This window comes from Hoplias malabaricus, chromosome 1, assembly GCF_029633855.1.
Source record: "Hoplias malabaricus isolate fHopMal1 chromosome 1, fHopMal1.hap1, whole genome shotgun sequence".
Lineage (NCBI taxonomy): Eukaryota > Metazoa > Chordata > Actinopteri > Characiformes > Erythrinidae > Hoplias > Hoplias malabaricus.
Genome location: NC_089800.1, coordinates 23,593,122 through 23,618,416, shown reverse-complemented (window position 1 = coordinate 23,618,416; position 25,295 = coordinate 23,593,122). Strand labels below are relative to the sequence as shown.

Below are 25,295 nucleotides of genomic sequence, written 5' to 3'. Positions count from 1 at the left end.
AACATATAATTTTTGTGGATTTGTAGTTTGTAGTGTACTACATCATTTGAAAACAGCAGCTGTCCTTCACACTGTTAGAATATTTAATGATGAATGGACCAATAGAAATGCTCCATTGGAATAAAATCATTTTACGTTGATTCCACTGAAAGCTAAGAAGGGTTTCCCTTTTCCTGTAAAGTTACTATTTTGGAGAAGCCTGTTTTTCTTTGCACAGAGATGATATTTGGGTTTAGAGCAGGGGTGTCCAAAGTCCAAATGCGGCCCACTGTAAGATTCACTTTAAAAATAAATCACAAGTGGCTGGTACTTAGCAGTTTTTTCTTCCACCTGAAGGTGGCAGCAGTGCGCACCACAGCTGAACTTAAACGCCATGGGGTACAATGTTGGATTTTACACTCTTTTGAAATCCTGCAGCAGTTAATGCTCTAAAATGAAATTCAGCAGTTAATAAATATATACTGTTTGGTAAATTTGTGTTTTTCATATTTTGAATGCACCTATAAATAATTTATGAATAATATATTTGGAAATAGAGACTGGCCTTGAAGAATTTTGATATGATCCAGTTTGGCCCCTTTGAATATCGTTTGGACGCCCCTGGTTTAGAGCCTTTGCTTCTTTAAACATTGTACTGCTACATTTTCCTGCACTTGCACAGAATCATAAAACCATTTGAATATCAGCATCAATAATCAGATTTACTTCTCTGAGGCTGGTGTTATTCTATTGGTAAAAGCATGTCATCACTCTTTTGTGGCTAGAGTGGTACATTGTGAAATCCCTGTTGCCACTGCTACTATCTTATCAGCATCAGCACTCATGTCATCTATAGCAGAGTTAATGGCCTGTAGCATGACAGTGAATGAGCGACTGACGGACCTGGCATGGTGTGGCATGGCTAGCTCCACTAGTTTTGTGGTAGTCGTGCTGTTCTCCTTCTCAGCCACTAAAAGCCGCCTTTTCACTTCACTCTTGCTGACCTCAAAAGACAGTAGGCAGGTCCTCAGACCCTTGAGTTTGTTTGGCTCGACGCCCCTCTGCCGGGCCAACCTCTCCACAGACTCATCATCCAGGCAAAGAGAGATCTGCGCTTTTGTTAGGATCCTCACAGCAACACTGGCATCCACCATGGAGGCCACCAAGGGCACAGGAATAGCAGAAACCCCAGCAGAGAGTGAAGCCGCAGCCCAGCCTAGAGCCTTGAAAGCTTCCCTTTTCTGTGCCACCACAGTACTGGAAAATGTAGGCAGAGCCAGCAGAAGAGCATGAGCCCTGATCTCTGGAAGATCACCCTTCATCACTTCCAAGAGTTTAGGGAAGTCCAGCTTTTCCAATGCAGAAGGACGGACAAGGAATGAGACACAAGGCTGAGACACTCCTTCTGCTTTTAATGCTTCAAGGCTGGCCTTCTTTTTAGCCTCCAGTGTTTTCTCTGTGTCTTTCTCAGATGCCAATAAGGCAAAGTAAAGTGTGTCTTTCTGCAGTGATCTTGCCTCTCTCCAGACTGCTACCAGGTTTGAACTGGGGCTTTGTGTGAAGGTTATGATCATAGCATTATAACGTAGGATTTTATAGCGGTCGATATAATTCCCAGGGTCAAATGAGGGGTCGCTAGATATCATAGGCAGGTCCCATAGGCGGAAATCTGGATGCTTTGGGTTCAGGAATACAGCCAGTTCCTCTTGAGCTGAAGCAGAAGGACAAAGAGCTGCACCTTCATCCTCAACACCCAGCCCCCTAAGAGAGTTAATAAACTGTGCTTTCTCGGCTCCCCTCTCCCCTACCACTGCGATGTTGATGCGACTAATCAACATGTCTTCAACAGCATCCTTTATATCTGATATGTTGTTCTTCTCAATAGATTCCTTCAGGCTCTCCAGTAGGTTAAGACTTTTTAATACATCAGCCATGTCTGTACTTTATTGAGACCTAGAAAGAATATAATATTTACAGATTAGATTTCTCAATGAATAGCTTTAGACTTAAAATGATATTAAACAAGTAATAATAAAATGATATTATGATATTATGCCTTCAGTCTTTGCACATGTCAGAAGCCACATTATAACTAGATTTTCCAATACGGGAAAGATTCTTTGTAGTGTGTGAATTGGTGGATAGAGATACAGTACCCATCAAAAGCATGGACACATCTTCTCATTAGTGATTGGTGGAGTAGAGCTAGTCACTGTATAGAACTGTGTACCAGCCCCTACCTCTGTACAACCCCAGTTACAGTCTCAGACACATTAAGAAGGGAGCAGTTCTACAGATTAACTCTCGACGAGGCCACAGCTGTTCACTGAAAACCGTTCCAGGTGACAACCTCATGAAGCTGACAGAGAACGGAGAGAGTGTGTGAAGCTGTCATCAAAGCAACAGGGGGCTACTGTGAAGAGTCTAAAGTACAAAACATATTCTGCTTTGTTTAACACTTTATTGTTTACTACATAATTCCATATGTGTTACTTCATAGTTTTAATGGTGTACCAACACCAGTGGGAAACGGCCCAAAACAAAGGAAACCCTCCCTGAATGGGTGTGTCCAAACTTCTGATGGGTACTGTATGTCTCAGTGGACTGGTCCCTCAGACTTCAGCAAGCAATTAAGTGTTCTATTTGTGATAAAAAGAAAGAAAGTTTAACCTACTCCTGTGACTAACTTTTTAGGGTGTGGATAGTTTTCCAAAATAATGGAAGCTGTAATAATTGTACTCAGGTGAAATGCTAAATGATATTTCATATTTAATTATGAAAGCTTCTGTGTTTTAGGAACTGGAAAATATTTTCCTGGTCAGTTTTAATTTTTTTTTTCTCAGAAAAACCACTAATAGCACCATGAATGTAAATGATACTAATAAAAAAGTGGTAATTAAAAAACACAGTACTGTGATTTTCTGCTTGCTCTTCTTGATGGTAAATAATTAGAACATAGTAATAAATAATTACAGGTATACTAATTCAGAATATATTATTCAACTTACCTGAAATACTCCAAAACACTGACAATAAACGTAAACGTACCCTTCGTCTCAGAAGTAAAACAGTTCTGACAGTGGGCCGTGAAGCTCAAGAGTGTGTGGAACATTCTAATCCCATAATCTCAGGCTTAATCTTCTTACTCACACACACAAACACATCAGCTTTCATCACCACCCAAAAAAAGTACATGGCAGTGAAAGTGCAAATTAAAGAAGTTAAAGCATTTATAATATTCATTATATATCCAAGTGTATCTAAGCACCCTTTATAACCATCTGTGGAAATACTCACATACACACATTATAGACACCACTGTTCAATTTATGTAATGTCCATGAACAACTTGAAATGAAATGGGACACTGGAACAACTGCTCATGACTTTAAGGTCACAGTGGTCAATATAATGCATGGTACAGAGGGCTATAAATATGTTAGAACATATTTGGGAATGAGTTTTCATCATTTTATTACCTTTGGAATGAGAACGAACAAGCATTTAGGATCCAAAGCTAATCGTCCTTATTCCAAATAGGAGGATGCTGTGTGTATAGAACAGTGTCAGCCTAGAAGTCTTCTTAATGTGGAAGGTAAGAGTATCTTTGGTGTGGTAGCAGTGAGACTTAAATTGATTTATCAATATTTCTGTGCAAAAGGCAGGGGTTTCTGGCTTTGCTGGTTGTTTGGAACATAGTCACCTTAGTCACCAGGACTTAGTCAGTGTGGATTTATTGTTTGCGATTGTGCAGGTAGCTGATGAGGCATAAATATCCGAGACGTCAGGCTTTACTCTTGGGCCTTAAGGTGTCATAGGCTTGATTCAGCGAAACACTGAGGAGGGGATGCGCCTACCTGTTGACCCCAGTGAAGAGTTAACATTACAGTGGTGGAGTTGGGTACACAAGGGCTAGGCCCAGTGAATAAGCTTCGGTGGTAAGTGTAACTGGTTGCTGATTATAAACGGCCACAGCAACCCAATTGTTTTAGGATAGGATTTAAAAGGCCAAATATTACAGGAATGTTGTGGCTGCAGGTAGGAAGAGAGTGGGCTGGGCCATGGGTAAAGCTTGCCCTGTGTACGATTATTGTTAGTAGTGTAGAGAATAATAGAAGCATTTACTGCAGCACAGTGTGAGAAAAAACATCAAAAAGTCTTCATTTTCTGAACTGTTGGATGACCAGGTTTCCACAAGCTTTTTGTCATATGACTAATGGATACTGTGCTTGGCAAAAATATTACTTTCTAGCTTTATAGCACCACCACATGTTTAAAAAGAGAATTGCATTCCGTAAAAAGCAACCCCAGCAGGTATTTTACCACAATCATATCATAAGTAGACAAATGATCATAATCATAATGTAACTGTCATATCATAAGGATGCAAGAAGTCTCAGTTGTTAAAGCACATGATTCAGACATTTAAGGAGTAAGGGGAGGAAATGAATGTCAGTTCCTTGAAAAATGAAGCACATATAATGATAATTAATTTATTAAATTAATAGTAATAATAACAAATATGTTCATAGGTTTTGGCATTACTTTAATAGCTGTAGATTGGCATTTCACTAAAGCAAAAAAAAAAAAAAAAAACAGTATTCCATATATATATATATACAACTTCAAATGGTTTTAATTAATGGCCCGAGTCAGAGACATTGTCCTTCTATCAAAGGCTGTTCCAGTCCTACCCTACCACTTCACAACAAAGTTGACTGGGTGCAAATGCATTTCTGAAGACAGGCTTCTCACTAACATCCTTTTAACAAGAAACGAAAGGTAATAGTAATAATGTATGTTGACTAACACCCAAACAAACACATACATACATACATACATGTGTGTATATATATATATATATATATATATATATATATATATAAATAGAAATAAAAACAGCTGCTTATGGCTGTGCTTAAATAAGCTATGTCCTCTCTTTATATGGAAATATTAAACGTCAGCCTGCTCTTCTTGTTGCTCCAGGTTCTCTGCTGCTGTTTCATCCCCTGGGGCCTCGGCCTGCAGGCTCTCGTCTCCCTGTGCTTCTGCCTCTTTCTTTATCTGGATCTCTGCATATTCTGTCTCCTCATCCTTGGAATTTTGGGCCTCAGCTCCTCTGTTTTTTAGAAGTGAATAATCAATGCAGGCGTAATCCACTTCGGTTTTCCCTTCCTCTCCTGTGGCCTTGTTCTCTCCTGAATCCACGTCTTCGCCTGGTGTGTCCTCCACTTCATTCACTTCACCATACACTACAACTGTGTCTGTATCTTGTGTCACAGGAGGTCCTTGAAGTGGGGTTTGTTCATCTGCTGTCTTTTGGTCTTCGTCATCCTGGATCATATTATAAGACAAAAAGCAGGACATATTCAGTAAGGTGGGGTTTTTTTTTTATTGTTCATGAAGTATAATTATTAGGAAGGTTAATGTGGGGGTGGTTTTGTTTAGTGCTCTGTTACTGTATACTGTCAGTAACAACACACAGGTGTGTGTTGTATTGTGTTGTCTTAATAGAGAGAGAGATAAATGCACAATATAAATACAAGCTTAAGTTACAGCTTATTTGCATTTCTCTTCATTTAAAGATTTTTTTGAAAACCAGAATAAATAAATGATGTCTTACTTGGCTGTTCTGAATTTTTACTGTCTTCAAATTAACACCTGCATTGTTTGCGTGTTTGACTTTGGGATTTCTAAGTCTGCAGAGAAAGAGTGAAATTTTGTGAAAAAATACTGTGAGCTACAGAGAACAAAAAGGTCTTTATGTTTAATGCTCATAGTAAGAATGTGTCAGAAGATGAAAAGATTAACTGTGGTTATTCATAATAGTCTGTGTAGTTAATCAAGATGTCTGCTGATATTTCACACTTAAATACAGATTTCCTGTTTAAAATAAGTGCATCTCCATGGCTTTCAGATTTCTACTAAGCACAATTATTTATTTATTTATTTAATTTTATTTATTTATTTTTTTTGAAGTATAGAAACGAAGTAGAAACTCTACAAAATGCAACAGTGTTTTTGCTCCCAGAGTGTTACTGCCCCCTGAGCACAAAGTGTCAACACAGACCTGACAAGAACAAACAGTTTCCAATTATAGAAAATTAAACTATTAAATTAAATTGTACAGTACCTTTTACACATGCTCACAAGGCACAGTACAGCACAGAGGATGAACGCTGTACTGGCTGCTCCCAATAAAAATGTGATGATATTCTTTAGCTCCAATATTGAATTATCTTAAAAAAAAGAGCACGTGTTTGTTACGTATTTTCAATATTACTTATACATTTAGCAGTTCACACTACAAACCTTCTTGGAGAGGATGAACATATCACTTTCCAAGCAAAACACGTAGAAGGCCATATGTTTCTTTTGTAATTTCTATTGTAAACATTACATTAGTTTTGAAGCATTTCTACTGGGAGAAGCATTGTACATTTTCAGAAGAGGTATAGATCTGCTGTTGTGTTCAAATGATTTAGAAATATAAACAGATGGGGAGACAAGTTTTCAAGACCTTTTTTTTGGCAGCACCAATATACACAGTGTGTACTTAGTAAGATTATAATAAACATGGTTTAAATATAGGTCCAAGTTGTAAAAAAGGATATCAGGTCGAATAAAGTACTTCACCAGCTCAATAATGCACGTAACTTCTACTGGGCTCTTGGGTTGAGTCATATGGATCTTTCATTTCCGTTTTTTTTTGTTGCAAGACAAAATGAAAGCAACTGCTGTTTACCTTTTCACCTATTCACTTTTTTTTTTGTATGAAACTGAAAACACCACTGGTCACCATGGGGAACCTGAGTTACTCTATTTAATTTACAGGGAGACATGGTCTAATCAATACCAGTGCAATACCAGTGTGACGTAAGGTTTGCTTTTGCCATTTTCAGGTTTTTTCCCAGTCTGTCTTTGTGCTTGTCATGTGCTCATTTAGCGCATGGCTCTGTTTTGTATTGTTCTTGTCTTCTCCCTTGTCTCCTGCCCTCTCATTACCTTTCCCGGGTGTTCCTTGTCTGTGCTCCTGTTATATATATATATATATATATTCCCTTGTTTTCAATGTGTACTGGAAAAGGAAAAACTTTGACTCCTCAGGTATCTTTTTGAAGAATACCCAACTTAGACCTTACAATAACAAATATTTTATTTGAGTGTGTGCTTTACCTTATGTGTTGATTTCTGCTTAACATAATACATTGATCAGCCATAACATTACAACCATCTCCTTGCTTCTGCACTGACTCTCCAGCTTTTCAGTTCCACTGACCAAAGAGTAGCACCTTGTAGTTCTACAGTTACAGACTGTAGTCCATTACGCTGCACACATTGTTTGCCCCATTTCATCCTGTTCTTCAATGGTTAATACCACCACAGAGCAGGTATGATTTGGGTGGTGGCTCATTCTCAGTGCTGTAGTGACACTGATGTGATGATGGTGTTAGTGTGTGCTGGTACGAATAGATCAGGCACAGAGCTGCTCAAGTTTAACACTGTGGTATACACACCTACCTCGGTGGTTCACCTTGTAGATGTAAAGTCAGGGACAATATCCCATCTGTAGCAGCACTGCTGTGTCTCATCCACTCTTACCAACACAACACACACTAACACAAAACCACACACCACCAGTGTCACTGCAGCCCTGTGAATGATTCACCACCCAAATCATATCAGCACTGTGGTGGTCCTGAGGGGTCTTGGCCAGTGAAGAACAGGGTAAAACGAAGCTAAAAATATTTGTTGAGCAACGAATGGACTACACTCTGTAAATATAGAAACACAGAATGCAACTGTATTGCCAATGGAGCTGATAAAATGAGTAAAGAGAGTAGATACAAGGATGATATGGCTGACCAGTGAATATAGCATGTGTCTGTCTGTGTAAAATGGCTGCTGTTGTTGTTCTATAGTACCTGAACCTTTACTGGTTTTATCCATTTGAGATGTGTTGCATTTGTCACTGTAAGTCTCAATTTCACTCGCACACCTCATTCCAGCAGAACCGCACTGGATATTGGGCCTGCAAATACACTTCAGAACTACAGGGACTGGTTCTGAGATGTGATCATTCTGTAGATCTGTGGAATGGAAGAGCAAAAAGGACAATCACACACTCATTAAAGGAGGCACTGTTTCCAAATATTCCCTGACATGAGTATTTTTTTTAAAGATGTGAATTAGACATCATACTCACCGATCCCACTGTTACTAGGAGGTTTATTAGGATGCCCCACAGTGCACACATATACTCCTGTGTGTTCCTTGCTTTCATTGGTTCTGATGAGAAAACTCCCAGATATGTTGAATAATGTCTGGGTCTCAGTGCTGCAGCTCAGATTTAATGTTGCTCCTGCATTCACTTTAACATCACAGGTGTTGTTTGGATCTATTAAGAATTGAAAAGCTAATGCAAAAAAAAAAGAACCAAAAATACCAAAAACCTTAGTCTTGGTTCTGCTCATAAAAGTGTTGTGAATTACAGCATGATTGATCAGCAAGGACCTGTCTGAACAATTCATACCTGCTGCTATATATATATATATATATATATATATATATATATATATATATATATATTAATGGTTTTGTTTGTTTGTTTGTTTGTTTTTTCAATGCTGTGGCCCTAAAACACCTTACATTTTCAAACCACAAACCACATTCAGTGTAGTACTCTGAACTACAGAAACAAATAAAATATCAACATGTTGTTCACTTGAGACAACAGCTGAATTTCAGCATTGCTTCAGAATCTAATTTCATATTTTGTGTAGTTTGATTTACAGTTGCACATAATTACAAACAACAAACAATGTTTAAAATAATATATAAAAGTCTGCGGGTGTATTTTTGGAAAGGAACTGTGTGATTACTTACTTTGTGTTTGTATATCAGAATTACATAGCTTTGGCACTTATCCTGTTTCCTTAATCTATGATCACACACCCTGGATATTTTATGGTTGAGTATAGTAAATATATTACAGATTGCTCCTTTAAAGAACCTAGTTATAATGTAAAGAACCTGAACAATTTTTTAAAAAATCTCACATGCACATGAAAGAAAAAACATTTAAAAAATCCCTACTGTTTTTTGCATTCAGAAGTAAATGTCAGACTCACATGTTACTTGGAAGATCTTGGTATTGTTACTGGTTGCAACACTGCCATTTTTCACACACTGGATATTAATTTCATGCGGATCATGTGGTGCGTTGGCCACATCCGAGGTCATGGTACTACTGGGTCCGGTCGTTGAAGCGTTGCTATTAATTGGAGTAGGACTGTTTTTTTCTGTCTTATTCTCAGGTGCTTGAGTGGAGCAATTCTCAGTGCAGTTTGTTCCTTTGTCCAAAGTGATCTCTGAAAATAAAAATCAAAGAAATGTTTTGCTGATATAATAACTGTGACTAAAATCATGACTGAATAACATTTAAATGTTTGCCTTTCACATGATCTTAAGACTTTAACAAATGATTTTATTTAGTGACTGAGAGAATTTATTAAACAATTCCATGTTATAGTCTAAACAATTAAAAAATAAAAACGACTGTGGAAAAATAAATAGGAAAATAAAGTGTGTGTGAATTTAACTGTCAGAAATGAGAATAATTTGTCCCATTTTAATCTGAATTGTTAGCACCCATTGTGTATAAACTATATTCCAGTTTGCAGTGGCAGTGTCATCTGTCCCTTAAAATCCATTTGGTTTAACTCTTCATTATAAAAGCACTCAAGAAGTGTACATACCTTGGCTTGCTGCAGCTAGCGTTAGTGTGAAGAGTAACATTTTTGTCTCCATCTCGATCTATCACCTTTCAATCCAGACCAGAGCCTGATCTGCACATAACAGTGTGGAACAGTGAGGAAAGGTCCATGCACAATCAGTTTTATATTTGATGCATCTCTATGATGGTTGATTGAATGTAGATCTGCAAAAAGAAAATACATTTATGTGCTCTTTTTACTACGCTTTGGGGAGTTTGCAGCAGAACCCCAGCAAGTTCAAACTTATAGTAAACTGTCATCCTATGGATTATCAGTAATTTTCTGAATCATTCATTCATTTATTCATTCATTATCTGCAACCGCTTATCCAGTTCAGGGTTGCGTTGGGTCCAGAGCCTACCTGGAATCATTGGGTGCAAGGCGGGAATACACCCTGGAGGGGGTGCCAGTCCTTCACAGGGCAACACAGACACACACACATTCACTCACACCTACACTTTTGAGTCGCCTACCAACATGTGTTTTTGAACTGTGGGATGAAACTGGAGCACCCGGAGGAAACCCATGCAGACACAGGGAGAACACACCACACTCCTCACAGACAGTCACCCAGAGGAAACCCACACAGACACAGGAAGAACACACCAAATTCCTCACAGACAGTCACCCAGAGGAAACCCACGCAGACACAGGGAGAACACACCAAACTCCTCACAGACAGTCACCCGGAGGAAACCCACGCAGACAAAGGGAGAACACACCAAACTCCTCACAGATAGTCACCCGGAGGAAACCCATGCAGACACAGGGAGAACACACCATACTGCTCACAGACAGTCACCCAGAGCGGGAATCGAACACCACAACCTCCAGGCCCCTGGAGCTGTGTGACTGCGACACTACCTGCTGCACCACCGTGCCGCCCCTTTTCTGAATTTTGTACAATATTTTACAAGTACATCTGAAAAGGATTAATAATTAAATGTGAATAGTTAAAATACAGTTATCTAAAAAATAGAAAGTGGAATCTTGAATATTTACCATCTAAAGATTATGCTTATATTTCTTTTAGTCATGGTGTAAAGGCAAGATGGTCAGTGGTTAGATATGGTAAAACCACCCATTTCTGTTAACCACTACTTCTTCTAAAAGCAAACATATGACACCGCTGATGGAAAAAGGACAGTGTGAGAGACATCTAAAACTATGATGGAGCCAGTAATGGGTCAGTGGTCTGTTTGGCGAAGTCATACTTGATGTGTTCACACTCAGGTACAAGTACAGTAAATACGATAGTGTTGTTTAGTTTTCCACACTATGTTTTAAAATTTCACCTGCAAATATAGTCTACAACCTCATTTGCAAAAGACCCTCCGCCCTGTGCTCATTCAGCAAACAACCACAGCTGTCTGTTCCTCTTTCAGCTTAACACCATTTCAAAGTGAGCCTTAATATCAGAGGATTAACAGTAGACACTCAAACAGTCCTGAATAACAAGACTCGCAGAAAAGAGTGAAACTGGTTAATTTGTTTTAATAATGGAGGATAGGAAAACTGAGAAATGCAGCTCTTTTATTTAAATGCAATGACAAATGCTAGCAGAGCAACAAAAATTCAGTGACAAGGTTTTCAATCTGATTCACACTTTATCTCCTGTACTCCTCTTTCTTTTATAACCTTGAACGAAACAGATTTTTAATTTCTGTGTACATTTGTGCACACGGATCACGTTAGTGTCACTTGTTCTCAAACGCAAAAAATGTGGGGTCTGTCCCAGCGCACACAGATGTTAAAATAAAAACTAATTAAGTTTATTCCATTCAATGTTGTGTTAAAAGTTGTGCTTTTTTATTGAAAAAAGGGCTATATCAACTGTTCATTTCAAGTTCAAGTTTAAGAAGGAATTTAACCATAACCAACAGTCAGTGTATTTGAGGCTGTGGCTGGTGGACACTGTCTCATGCTTGAGTAAGGTAGGACACGGTTTAGATTTTATTTGCATTAATAATGATTAATTTCCTCTAGTCACACATGTTCCTAGAATACTATTGGCAGAAATGATGTTTCATCTTCTCGTGTACTATAGCTTAATTATCTGGAGATGGCTTATGGAAGTATGTATGGAAGGGCATTGGCTGGACTTGGAAAAAATTCATTATATTCAATATTGGAACATTGTTATTGTTGGAACAAAACTACATAGTTTAAAAAAAAAATTCAATCTGCCATGTATCAACGTTTCATGACCAATAGAAATGCTTTAAAATCTCTTAATTACCATATCATCGCTGACCAAAAAAAATGTGTATCCTCAACAAAACGTTCTTAACGTCCAATGGAAGTCAATATTATAAAAGATAATATTTCAAGTAATTTTGGAACATTTCAATTTGTCAATTCATCGTGAAATTTTCACACAATGCGAAGGACAGCTGCTGTGTTGAAATGATGTAATAAACTAAAAATACACAAATATGTTATATTTTTTGTTAACTGTTTAAATATGTTAACTGTTTAATGTTATTTAAGTGAAAACTAAATGAATTTACTAAGAAAAGGTGCCAGCTCTACTACTAAGCCGTAGCGCTTGTAATTAACTATTTATAATCTGTAACACACTTTTCATTTTGGCATATGGCAGTTTTAGATACATTTAAGATACATAGATAATTAAACAACCAACACAAACTCACAGTTTTTCTTCCTTTCACGTCGTCCTCGCTCCAGAAATTTTCAATGCTGAAAGCTTGTGTTCTTGTGTCTTGTCACAGGATGTTCACTTTTCGCAACCTTCTTCCCACTTCCACTTTTAATGTACTTCATGCTGTTTCCTTTCACACGTTTACATGCAACATCCTGCACAGTGCAACCACTAATTTGTAAGCTGGACTGACCTCCCACTTTAAATGCAGGTGTTTCACATGATCGATCTTACTCTCATGTACATTTGTAATGTAGCTCTTGAAAAATATGTATTTGTGTTTAATATTTCTGTGCAACAAATGGTAAGTAGTACACTTAAGGTGGAACTTCTCCTTCCATGAAAGACATGTTTCTTTTTTTACAGCTCAGAAATGGAGTTTACAAAATTCGAAACTACAAAGAATCAGGGAAGCATAAGTGCTTTTTTGAGCATTCACTAAATAAGTTACCGTTCACTTTATTAGGTGAACATTGTAGCTGTGCAGGCAGAAGTGGATTTATTGCCCTATGTCTAGGATTTGCATTGGGCACGTCAAACTCAGTCTCACATGCTTTTGATTTTAATGTGGGTGCAACTAAGAAACTGAAAGGGCAGTTATATACCTGTCTCATTCTTATAGGTATAGGTGATATACTGAATAACAATGGCTCAAAAACAATGTTCTGCACCATTATTAAGGTTGCTATATTTCTGTGTTCATTCATTCATTCATTCATTGTCTGTAACCACTTATCCAGTTGAGGGTGGTGGTGGTTCTGGAGACTCGAACCCACCACTTCCAGGACCCTGGAGCTGTATGACTGTGACACTACCTGCTGTGCCACCACACCGCCCCTTTAATTTTTATTATTTTCACTTAATACAACAGACATAAAGACAACATACTATACTTCTCTGATGTTGTGGGCTTTAGCATTCACTTTGTTCTGTGGGAACTGGGCAGTTATTTTTATGTATTTATGTATGTGCCTTACTGCTGACCTTTATCTACATGGTATTAACGCTCAGCAAATAAAGTCGATTTTTTAATGTCTTCTTTGCTTGTTTATGATTTTTTCACTGAGTATACCCTGAAAAAAAATAACTTTATAGTTTAATACCATACTTGACCACAGCTCGTTTAGTCCAAACATTTGTAGATGTTTATAATAAGTGAATTCAACTCCTTTAAGGTGCACCTGTTGTAAAAACAGATGTTCATATACTAAGTGCGTGCTGAAGAGGTGGCGCCACCTTCGGCTGTTTTAAATTGCTTTTGTTTTAAGTGCATATCATTGTCAGCACATTGTGGTTTTATGATGTTTTATTTTTAACATCTCAGAGACCATTTGAGAAATTTGTGGGCTTCACACAGCATCAGTAAGTAGCAGCCTCAACACAAGCAGTATGACTCATGACTCAAGTTTTCACACTAATGATTGTGGGGCCAAAGAAGAGACAACAGATAAAACATCCCTCCATAAATAAAAGTTGCAGAACGTTTTTTTAAATTATGAAAGTCGCAATTACAGCAGAATAGACATGAAAACAGGGTGTTCACTAATAATAGGTTAGTTGGTCATTAATGGTTGTGTGCTTGATTTACACTTTGTGGCACACTAAACCTCCTGTAATGTACACTATGTAGTAACCAAAATTAGTTTGGTTCACACATCTTCAAAAGTGACTTCTGCTAATTATATGTAGAGTCACTGCTGACCCAGAAGTTTAAAGTGCAGCCACATTTGGTATTAAGGCATGATGCCCAGTGGCCTGTGTTAGCAATAGGGCAGCAAAAAGCCCCTCAGCATTGGCATGGGGCTTCATAGTGGGGTCTGGAATGAGTCGGGGTGGCTGCTGTGATCTAAAATGTAAGTGTGTCTGAATGCAATCAAGTGTACACAATCATCTTTCAAAATCTACTTCAAAGAACCTTTCCTGAAGGAGTAAAAACTTTTACTGCAGCAACTGGGGGATAATCTTTATCGACACACTTGATTTCAGAAGAATTATTCAGCACTTGGCTGTCTACAAACCTTTGACTGTAAAGTATATTAGAAACTTGATTGCAGAACTGAAAAATGATCCAAGCTGAATCTTTGTGGAGAATGTTCAGTGTACCTGCACACTCATAATAAAAGAGGAAATGGAAACTGGCAATAGTAGTTTTAGTTGCACCAACTGGTCAAAAAATAAAGTTATTATATGTGTTAAAACAAATTCCATGAAAGTACTACATATAGATGATTACTTTTTGAGAATGCTACAATTATTTTTTGATAATAAACTTAACATTGCTAAAGTACATTTAATTATTTTCATTCATATTCTGTAACTGATTAAGGTTGCAGCGCCTACACAGAATCATTGGGCATAAGGCAGGGATACACTCTAGATGGGGCACACACACACACACACCTGTGGACAGTTTGCCCAGCCAATTCAGCTACCAATGTGTTTTTGACATGTGGTAAGAAACCTGTAACATCCAGATGAAAACCACGGGGACAACAAACCACACTCGTCAGATTCAGTGACAGGAAGCAAGGATGAGACCCTGGACCCAGGAGCTGTGTGGCAGTGACACTACCTGTAGCACCACCATGCCATCTTTTTCAAGTGTAAATCATTAAAACTTAATTTTAAACTTAAAATTGCGAGAATCTTCACACAGCAAATTCACCAGTGTTAAATCAACACTAATAGTGTTGATTTAACACTGGTGAATTTACTGTGCACAGTGTAACATGAATTTTTACAACATATGTTTGCTCAAGCAATGTACATGCATTCTTGAAGGTCTTAATGTGACAACGTCTTGAAGGTCTTGATGTGTCTTAATGTGACACAGTGTCTTAACATGAAGCGTGACTGCCTCAGTGACAGTTTGGTCTTTTTTTCCTAAGACTGTAGGAGTAATATGTTCTTGCCTGTTCTTCTCTCCCTCTTGGTAGGTGTTTCCCTTTCAGTGATTCTTGCCCTTATTTAACCTTTAGCTCTTCCCTCTCATCAGTTCCTCTTTTTATTTCCTGGCCATATGTTTCTACTTTTTGGTTGTTGTTTTTGTTTTTTTTAGCCACACACTTCTTGCCTCACCCTCGTGCCCCACTGCTCAAATGTGTCTCGTGTGTAGCTCTGCCCAGTGATTATCGCCACGTGTTTCTTGGTGTTTCCCTAATATTTACACTATAGGCCTTTTTCCCCATAATACCTTAACTGTTTATATATTAACGATTTTTATAATTCATTAATTTATTCATTATTCAGTTCAGGGTCACGGTGGGTCCGGAGCCTATCCAGAATCACTGTGCGCAAAGCTGGAACACACACTGAAGGGGGCGCCAGTCCTTTGCAGGGTGACATGCACTCACATATTCATTTGTGCAGTCAATCCACCTACCAATGTGTGTTTTTGGACAACGAGAGGAAACCTACGTAGACACAAGGAGAACACACTAAACTCGTCAGAGACTGTCACCCGTAGAGGGGCTCGAACCCACAACCTCCAGGACCGAGAAGCTATGTGACAGTCTTTTACAATTCAATATATTTTCTTTTGCACTTTAGAGTATTTTATGTTCATTTCTAACAGTTTAATAGTGTTCTATACATCCCGTACATGATTATTCAGAAAAAAAACATTCAAAAGACAATTGTTCCTTCTCATTTACTTTATTTCTTTGCTTTAAAGATGATGGCATTGAGGCTGAAAAAGGTTTTTTAACGAAAAGACAAACAAGCAACACATCAAATACATGATTAGCTTGGAACAATGCTATTTTCTTATAAAGACTGCAGAGTTCTTGTTTGAATTATTTTGTCACACGGTCAGATGCTTTAAAAGTATATTTTTACAACACATAAAGTAAAAATTAGACTGCACAAACAAAACAGTTTCTTAACATTTATGTTTACAAATAAATAGAACATTGTGGAGCATTTGTGTTTGTGTTTTCAGATGACGGCGATCAGTGTTACTAATTGCATATTTATTGTAATTTTCATTTTGGTAATCCTGAAAAAACATTACTGAGCAAGTATATGATCTTAACGTCTTTTCAAGGATTCTCAGCGAAGAACAGAAACATATTTACATATTATAGTATCCCTTTACCAACCAAAGGTGCCTTTACTGAATATTTAATATCAGATGAGTGGTTTTGTGTTACATGGTTAGTAAAACGTTTGTATGAGTTCAGATTTAAGATTTATGTACACACATTGTACATCTACATTACTTACTCTAAATATTTTTGATATAACCTCAATAGAGGATGTCTAAGGCAATAAATAATACATAATTATATTCAAAGCACCATTGGGTAAAGAGATACTTTTCTATATGTTGCTTCTTTTTGTTTTTGTCTAGCAATATGTATTTATTTTATGGTTCTCATAACCTCTTGACCATCTTGTTTGCTTCAGATATATACTTGAGCTTTTTTAGATTGCGTTCTGCTGTCTGGGGTGGTTTAAATATTTTGTTTGTTTTTTGTTTGTGACCTGACCCACTCAGAAATTTTTCAGCACTGTTTGTTTGGTTTGTGGACATAGGAGACCCCTTAAAATTAAAGCCAGGTCATGCTTATCTTGTAAGTCATCTGCAAAACTGCCTAATATCAGACTACTGACTTCCGAGGGGTTGAGGTGCTCAGGTTATCAGCTGAAATCCCAGTGATTCCACATTCATGACTGTAAGGAGTCCTTCTTCCATGGGTGTGAATTATCAGTGACTAAAATGGAGGAGATAGGGACTGAAATGGACAGAAAATGAAGGTTTCAGTTTCACTGTTGACTGAAAACGTAATATGAAACCCTGACATAAATGTCTCCTGACCTGCCTTAATTATAGTGCCACACATAAAGACGTGTCAGCAAAAGACTGAGCATACAAGAACAGTCCACATCACTCATAGTGTTAATTTTTCTAACCTACCACATCAGAAAAGGTCTTTGTACCCCTTACAAGCCATGACAGGTTTCCGTTTGAAAACTGTGTTTCACATAGTCCAAAATAGCATAAAAACACATTTGCCCCTTGAGAGCACACACCATCTGGGTCTTCCGATCATTTCTAAGTGCATATATTGTGTCATTAGGTCATAAATGAAGTAAAGAACATATACTCAGTCTACACATCATCACTGTGGAAGGGTAAACAGCAAAAAAGAAATGGAAAAACTCAGGCATCCATTCCATAAACAAACACACATTTAAGAAACTGGTTTCTGTTCAGCTGCAGTAAACCAGAGAAACAATGTCATTACCCATTAATACCTGCAGTGGAGTCACGCAAACCCAGAGACACTTAAACAATCACTTTAGGGCACAATGTCAGAGAATGGCTGAATGCATACTGCACTGAGTGCATAACCTGTTACACTTCAAAAGTGGATGAGAAAACTGGATTAGCCAAAACATTCTGTCTGCAAACCCACAGTTTGAGATAGTGCTAGAACATGGAGATACTCTGTACGTCTCGTTCCCTGACGCTTCGGCTTGCTGCGGACACAGTGTTGAAGAACTACTAGAAAAAGCACTCTTTAAAATAAAGGTTCTTATATTTATCTGGCTTTTGGCTTTGTGGCTTTTGTTTCTTTAAGGAGCCATTTCTTGAGGGCTTCTGTAAGGAACCAAACGGTTCTTCTGTGGCATAACTCTAAATATCCTTTCTGATACCTTTATTTTTAAGAGTGTATATCTGGACATGTATTTACAAAACTTCTCAGAGTACGAATGCTCACCTAGGGTCAGAATTCTCTCTTATGTACAGTGACTTTATAGTTAATATAGACGTTATAGTTTATATAATTGAATTATCTTTATATTCAATATATTTTATAGTTTAAATAGGTCAGAACTCCTACTCTGAAAAGCTTTACCAATATGGGCGTTTGGCTGCAACAATCACCATTGATGTTTCAGTATAATACTCATTCAGAATGCATAAACATCCTGTTATGAAAGCTATGTTTAAGCTTTTTAAATAACCCATTACAATGACATTCTGCTGAACATCTGATATAGTTGCAGTCATGGAGAGAAAAAGACAATTGCTGTGTCCGAAAGGGCTCCCTATTCACGATTCTACATATTACTCATTATACAGTGCACTATTATAGGGAACTGAGTTCAGGAGGGTTCAAATTCGAGTTCAAATTCTGAGTTCAAATTCGCACACTTACTGATGCAGGTTTTTATTAAACAATGAGGTGCATTATGGGTATCTGCTATCCGCTAGTGTTTGCTAGTGTACATGGGTTGTACACTAATTTTTGTGGTGGATTGTGGGATTGTTTGAGAGCACTGAAAATTCTGCACTAGGTTTTCGGACACTCAAACAAAATGGCGGAACCCAAAAATAGTGTACTATATAGTGAAAAGGGCAGCATTTCGGACACCCCAAATGTCAAAATAAACAGGACTTTGCGGCAGACAGCTCCAGCCAAGGAAGTCATGTCTTTAATCATATGGAGTAGGTTAAAGAAGAGGATAAGGCTGATACACTAAAGGAATGGGCAGAGGAAGTGACATTGCACTAGTGGTCACTGTATCCCTTTGGGTCGAGGCTTCAGGGAAGGATTGCGATTCATTTGGCTTTGATCTCTGTGTAGTCACTGCCATCATCCCCCCTCCCTAACCCAGCCTCGCGAGGGCGCCCTCGTACAAACTCCAGGGCAGCATAGTTCAGCTCTTGCCTCTCCAGGCCTGCCATCGAGCCAACAGACTGGTAATCACTGTCGTCTCCCTGTAAAAACACACCCGGAAAGTTCAGATTTAAAGAAAATGGGCATTTCTCCAGTCCGTCCTCATTAAAGGAAAAATTAGCATAATTTAATTTCTCACAAATGTATCTCAGTTTCTGAGCTGTTCATTTGTTGGGTTGTAAAATGTCATTCAGAGAGTTCTGATGAGAAATGGCTCATTAAAAAAAACAACAACAATGATTTATTGAGGGTTATAAGAACTCAAGGTCAAAATGGCAGTTTATTTACTTACCATTTGAAGAATATTTGGTCTTACAAAGTCCACCATGACAGTGTATATACATCTGTCAGCTATATCATTAAGATGACCTCCTTCTTTCTATATTATGTGTCTAATTTATCACTAACCATACAGGTGCACTTTGAAGTTTGACCATTACAAACCCTAGTCCATTTATGGCTCTGCATACTTTGATAGTCCACTTTAAACCTGTTTTGCACTTGTCAGGAAATCCTCAGGATCACCACAGAGCAGGTATTATTTGGGTGATGGATCATTCTCAGTGCTGCAATGATACTCACATGGTGTTTTTATGTTAGAGTGTGTTGTGCTGGTACGAATGGATCAGACACAGCAGTGCTGCCGGAGTTTTTAAATCCATCAGTGTCATTGCATAGTCCACACATCAAAAATATCCAGCCAACAATTTCCTATTGGCATCATTCACTGATGAACAACTACTGTAGTGTTCCTCAACCCTGGTCCTGGAAGCACGTAGTCCTGCATATTTATTGCTTCCCCTTCTTAAAAATCACCTAATTCTACTAACTGGTTCAATAAAAAGAGTTATAGCAAGAGTGTTAAAACAGGGAAACCACTAAAATATGCAAGACTGGGTGCCTCCAGGATCAGGATTTATAAATTGTGAGCTAGAGGATGACCAACACCAACTGTACAGCACCAGATGAGCTGCTGTCACAGACTTTTTTTTGTCTACAAGGTGGACCAAGGAGGTAGGTGTGTCTAGAGTGCACAGGGATTGGGCACCATGCTTAAAAAACTCCAGCAGCACTGCTCTGTCTGATCCACCTGCACTAGCACAACAGACACTAACACAACACCACTGCAGCACTGATGACTAAATGATGCATCACTGAATAAAGCCTACTGTCTGCTGGTTCTGATGGGATCCAGACTGGTGAACAACATGGTAAAAGGGAGCTAACAATGAACAAAAAACAAAAAGCTGGACTACATTGTGTAATTGTAGAACCTCAAAGTGCACCTCAATGTTCAGTAGAGCTGATAAAATGGACAGTATGTGAAGAAACAAGGCTGTCATTTTAATAATTATGAGTGACTGGTTTGCATACATTTAAGTTTAATGAATCGGTGTGACATCAGGCAGTATATTAATTTCCGTTTCATGTAAAGCAGTATTATATATATATATATGATGCCAGTTTCAGATCACGGAGCTGTCGCCATCTCTGAAAATACAAGCCAATGTTTATTCTGGTCTTTGCTTGAGCTCTGTTGCTCTCCATTTTAACTTGGCAGGACTCTTTAGGTCTTTTTTTTTCCTATGACCACGGGTGATGCCGCAGAGGACAACTGTGGCTGTTCCAAAGGCTCCACATTCAGTAATATCTCTAATTACACATTTAATAAGTTTCAGCGCTGTATATATTAATCATGCCCTTTCTTACAAGGTAACATTGTTCATTGAGCCAGACCTTTTTGAGCCCAATATGTTGGATATGATTGGAAACTCTGCAAATCAGATAGTCGGATAAACAGTTTTGACTTTTTAAATAAACTTCCTGGCTTTACAGGATTCCTTGAAACAGAATGAAACTATATAACTATATACTACAGAAACTACATATATGCTAAAAATTTCTTGACTCAGTAATGCAACTAATTTTAATATTAACAAATAAACCATACAGAGTTACCTTAGCAACAATCTCAATGAAATCTGCGACTATTTGCATCATGGAGATTGACAATATCAAGCTCTGTATTCTATTATTAAAAGCAGTTGCATTTTTTGAACATCAGAGGTGTGCCAACATTTTAAACTTGTTAACTATGTTTCTCGTTCTCAACATATATTTTGTTTCAATCTGACATTTTTAAAAAGTAAAACCTTTAGGGTTTCTGGGGATGTGTTTACTTTGTTTCTAGAAAGATCTCACTAATCTATTTAGCACTAAGGGTTTTGTCAAAGTTTCTGTTTTAGCTCACCCTGGGAAGCTTCACCATGGGTTTGTCACAGCGCTCAAATGGTGGCCTGTGGTTTTTGGGTTTCGGTATAAAGGGTTCTAGTGTTAAACACTTAAAGGCAACGTCTACGACTGTGGGGAAACGTGGTTCTCTGGTTTGTTTACGTTCAGAAGCGCAGTTTGTCTGTACGTTTTTTCATCAATTGAATTACCACAGAAACGTATTTGTAAATTGAGTTCTTTCAGGGTTTTTAACGCATTTTTGGCTGTTATCACATTCGTGCAGTTAGCACTCTTCGAAATTTAGAGTAAGCTCCATTTTCAGCAAAAAATAATATTTCCCACCTATGGAGCAGTCTTTATCAGTGACGTGTTTTACTCCTGATGGCAGTATAGTCACAATGAAAATGGTGAAGATCATATATTATTTTTAGAATTAGGCAGTATTGAGAGGACCGAAACTGGAGAATATGAGGAAAGTGAGAGGACTCCACACAAACAGTTTTCGTTGTTTATACATTTAGAGAATAAATTAGTCATTTTGTTTAAAATATTGTGAGAAAATTTAATCATGAATCCCGAATGTTGAATCAAATCTATTCAAATTGTAAGCATAGTACATACATTATTACACCTCTATTTATAGCTTTTTGTGAGTTAGCTTTCAGGACTTTTAAGATGTCTGGTTGTTTTCACCATCACTGTGATTGGTCATGACTTGGGAATAGTATGTAAAACTGAGTACAGTCAGTCTACACTGAATGACTTTGTTTACATTTTAATCATTTCATTATGCAGAAACTTTTATTAATTGATGGAACTTCCCTTTAAACAGTCACATAAGATGGCAGGTTGTTAGTTATCTACAGCATAAGCAAAGTAAGCAAGCATGATATTCTGTTAGCATTGGCAGTAGGAAGTCTCATTAAAGCAAAGTTACACAATGAATGAGACACAAAGAAAACTGCTTCTTAAGGAAGACTTTTCACTGTGCTATTGTTTGCTTTCCGTGTTGTTTAGGACAAAACTTGTACCCCAATCATTGATTTGTGAGCTGGTCTTAAGTTGCAGCCTTACCGTGCTCTCCTCTAGGATGGAATTAAACTTAGAGCCCAGCAGCTCAGTCTTAAGCTGTTAAGTTAAGGAGGAAGAAAAAGAGACAGAGAATGCAGAAAAGCGATGAAGGAAGGAGGAGAGAACAGTCAGGAAATGCTTTGAAGCTAAGGCCCCACTATGTCCCTTTTCATAAACTACCATCCACACATAGCATGCAAATATCTCTGTGTACACTTCACCATGTAAAACTGGTTTACTGACAAATACAATATGCTGCTGTTTTCAGGATGTATCAGTACAGTGTATAGTGTAAGAGTGTAAAGTACTGTAGTCTGTCATGTTGAGTAGGGGTAGGTATTTCTAAAGTTGTAACAATTTAATTCAAAATTAAATCAGGGGTGTGACAAATTATTATAATAATGTTTTCCTCAAAATATAGTTTTTTATTTCTTTAGTCTATGAGATTATTTCTTCATCACAAAGTGGGGGATACCTAGTATTTAAAATATTTAATGACAATTTGTAATGAAATATAATAATACTGAAACAAATACACTACTCTGCTCTTTCTGGAAGTTGTGATTGCAAACATTCATTCTTATTTGGTACATAATGAAAGATTATACCACCCCTTAGTGGAGAAATTTCCAACTGCAATGTGTCTCAAACACATTCTGGTTATGATATTTTGAGAATCAAATTCTTTCAATGGATAACTAAGAGCATTGATTCATTTCCCCACCCAAATGTTAATAAACTTTTTTACAACCCACTTTCCATTTGTGCAAACAGAGATTAAGTGGTGGTGATGGGTTGAATGTGATTATCTTGTCGCAATGATTGCATAGCATCTGACAACCCCAAGACATCAGCAAAAACCACTCTAATCACAAGTGTACATGTAAAAATATTATTATAATAGTAGGATATATCATTCATCGTCATAATATCTCACCACTTTTTTCCTGAGACTTTGTTTGTCCTTCTTGACTGCGCTGTAGAACATGGAGGGATTCTCCACTCTAGATCCCACGTCCTGCCCAGGGTTGCCATTCTCTCTGGAGGGTGGAGTCAGAGGATCAGACTCTGTCTCACACGGAATGATGCTATTGACTAGCTCAGGGCAACACTGTAAGCCTGGGCATCCATTTTAATAAAAGGGGATCGCTTTCGCCTCCTTAACCAAGAGGCTTTTGCGATTGAATTGTTTTCTTTTTATAATTGATGGAAATGTATATTTTCCTTTGGGAGAAATAAAATAGTGGTTGGATGTTTGCTGAAACACTTGAGGTTAAGTGCCTTTTGTTTTGCATAGCTTAGTGTTTTGAAGCTAGAAAGCAATGGAGGGGCAATTGAATCGGTCATGTTAGTCCGGTCATCTGGAATCCACATCATGGCCAACAGTGTCATTTGGGTTGCCTACTTGTAGCACATGTACCATCTTACCATTTGATCCAATTGTTTCATCTGTGAATGGGTTATGGCTTATAGAGCAAATGCCAAAAGAAAACACATTGAGAATGGATGACTAGGCTTGGGTGTTTCCTTGTTTCCCCACATTAACCAGCTCTGTCTCATGTGTATTTGAAGCTACTCACTTTTTGTTGTTTTGTCCCACGTATCTTACAGCTGCGATGATAAAAGCGATGACTGCCACTCCTCCGATGGTTCCCACTATCACAGCCATCATGTACTTTTCTAAACCGTAACACACACTTGTTTGGATCAGAAGGAATTCATAGTAAATTTGAATACTCTTGATTTGGATTGTTATTTTACTATAATTTATAACTAATGTTAAACCTTGATTTGATAAGTGAAATGCATAAAGGCTGCAATCCAATCAAGTTTCCATTATTTACACTGTCTATAATGAGTTTTACTCTGCTGTAAGCTGTAAACTGAATAAAGTTCTTGGGGTTTTCTTAGTTTTGGAGAGTATTGGCTTTTAGTGTTTGCTGCAGTAGATATAAAATCTGGACAGAAAACACCTTGGCTGGTTGACTATATCAGTGGTAGGTGTTAATGGGTAGAGCTAATGAACCCACTCTCTTGCTGCAGCTCCAGCCGGATGGTCTCTGTGCCATATATGTTGCTGATGCTGCAGTGTACATGAACCGCCGTCCGTCCGTTGTTGCCCCTTTCCCCTTTTTCCTGCAGTTTGATCATGCCAGTGGATGTGTAGCCGTCTGAATGTGTGAAGAATTTGAAACGGTCATTTGTCTCATTAATAGTGATGTTGAGGTCAGGCAGGTAGAATTCGATGGAAGGTTCAGGGTTTCCTGAGGCTATACAGACACACTGTACACCTTCTCTCACTATCGTGCACTTTGAGTCCTCCATGAGAACGGGGCCAACTACAGAGACATGGGAAAAGAAATGAAAATGATTCAATTTTTTCTACCAAACACAGTTAATGAATGTTTTGAAAAAATGAAATATAATATAAAAAAATATTTTTTTCTATGCTTTATTTTAGAGGGTTAACGCAAATATGTCTACAGGAATTATTCCTATTAACGTTCAGGGTAATAATGATAAGTCTCATTATCAGATCTCACACTCTACAGTGATGTTCAGAGAGCTGCTGGCGCGGCCATGTTCGTTCTCAGCTAGGCAGCGGTATATGCCATCCACTTGGGGTGTGATCTCCAGGAGCTCCAGTATAGACACTTCCTCAGCTGTAATAGTTCCCACCAGTTCTCCATCCTTAAGCCAAGTGAGTGTGGGAGCAGGATTGCCCTGAGTGCTGCAGTGAAGTGCCAGCGAGGAGCCCTCTTGCACCGTCACAGAATTATTCACCCACGGCTCCCTGGGGGGATCTACGGAAAAAGATTATCCAGACAAATAAGGATCAGAAACAGAAACAGTTGGAGTCCCTAGACTACTGTGTTGGCATGAGTG

At 38.0% G+C, this 25,295-nt stretch overlaps 3 protein-coding genes across 10 annotated transcripts in view; all 3 read right to left on the bottom strand.

Annotated features, from left to right (window-relative positions):
* Positions 1-746: 746 nt before the first annotated feature.
* On the bottom strand, positions 747-1,913 carry irgq2 (immunity-related GTPase family, q2). Its single transcript, XM_066675720.1, has one exon. It carries the CDS (start codon positions 1,911-1,913, stop codon positions 747-749), a length of 1,167 nt encoding a protein of 388 aa, XP_066531817.1.
* A 2,545-nt stretch (positions 1,914-4,458) lies between these two features.
* On the bottom strand, positions 4,459-12,530 carry LOC136686128 (uncharacterized). 2 transcript variants are annotated; one of them, XM_066659690.1, is made up of 8 exons: positions 12,410-12,530; positions 9,738-9,827; positions 9,111-9,350; positions 8,186-8,395; positions 7,905-8,069; positions 6,113-6,218; positions 5,603-5,678; positions 4,459-5,313 (listed from the first exon to the last, which is right to left on the bottom strand). In XM_066659690.1, exons 2-8 carry the CDS (start codon positions 9,787-9,789, stop codon positions 4,933-4,935), a joined length of 1,230 nt encoding a protein of 409 aa, XP_066515787.1. In that variant the 5' UTR covers positions 9,790-9,827; positions 12,410-12,530; the 3' UTR covers positions 4,459-4,932. The 2 variants fall into 2 exon arrangements, with proteins under 2 accessions (XP_066515787.1, XP_066515794.1); XM_066659697.1 differs by having other exon boundaries at positions 9,738-9,919; positions 12,410-12,507.
* Positions 12,531-16,062: 3,532 nt separating this feature from the next.
* mag (myelin associated glycoprotein) overlaps positions 16,063-25,295 on the bottom strand; it is a 29,015-nt gene continuing 19,782 nt past the window's right edge. For 5 of the 7 annotated variants that reach the window (XM_066659611.1, XM_066659602.1, XM_066659629.1 and 2 more), the window contains 6 exons: positions 24,953-25,213; positions 24,440-24,748; positions 23,990-24,089; positions 23,347-23,449; positions 22,413-22,466; positions 16,063-19,147 (listed from right to left, as the gene is read on the bottom strand). In XM_066659611.1, coding sequence (XP_066515708.1) covers positions 18,989-19,147; positions 22,413-22,466; positions 23,347-23,449; positions 23,990-24,089; positions 24,440-24,748; positions 24,953-25,213 — 986 coding nt within the window. In that variant the 3' untranslated portion in view covers positions 16,063-18,988. The remainder of the gene's footprint in view (positions 19,148-22,412; positions 22,467-23,346; positions 23,450-23,989; positions 24,090-24,439; positions 24,749-24,952; positions 25,214-25,295) is intronic. The other 2 variants (XM_066659647.1, XM_066659655.1) reach the window with 2 other exon arrangements.

Excerpts from the sequence above, each read along its gene's own strand:
- irgq2 (XM_066675720.1), bottom strand. The coding sequence starts at position 1,913 with ATGGCTGATGTATTAAAAAGTCTTAACCTACTGGAGAGCCTGAAGGAA.
- LOC136686128 (XM_066659690.1), bottom strand. The coding sequence starts at position 9,789 with ATGGAGACAAAAATGTTACTCTTCACACTAACGCTAGCTGCAGCAAGC. Across the intron at positions 8,396-9,110 it reads CAAGATCTTCCAAGTAACAT|CTTTTCAATTCTTAATAGAT; the intron begins GTGAGTCTGACA and ends TTTTTGCATTAG. Across the intron at positions 5,314-5,602 it reads TAAAAATTCAGAACAGCCAA|GATGACGAAGACCAAAAGAC; the intron begins GTAAGACATCAT and ends AATATGATCCAG.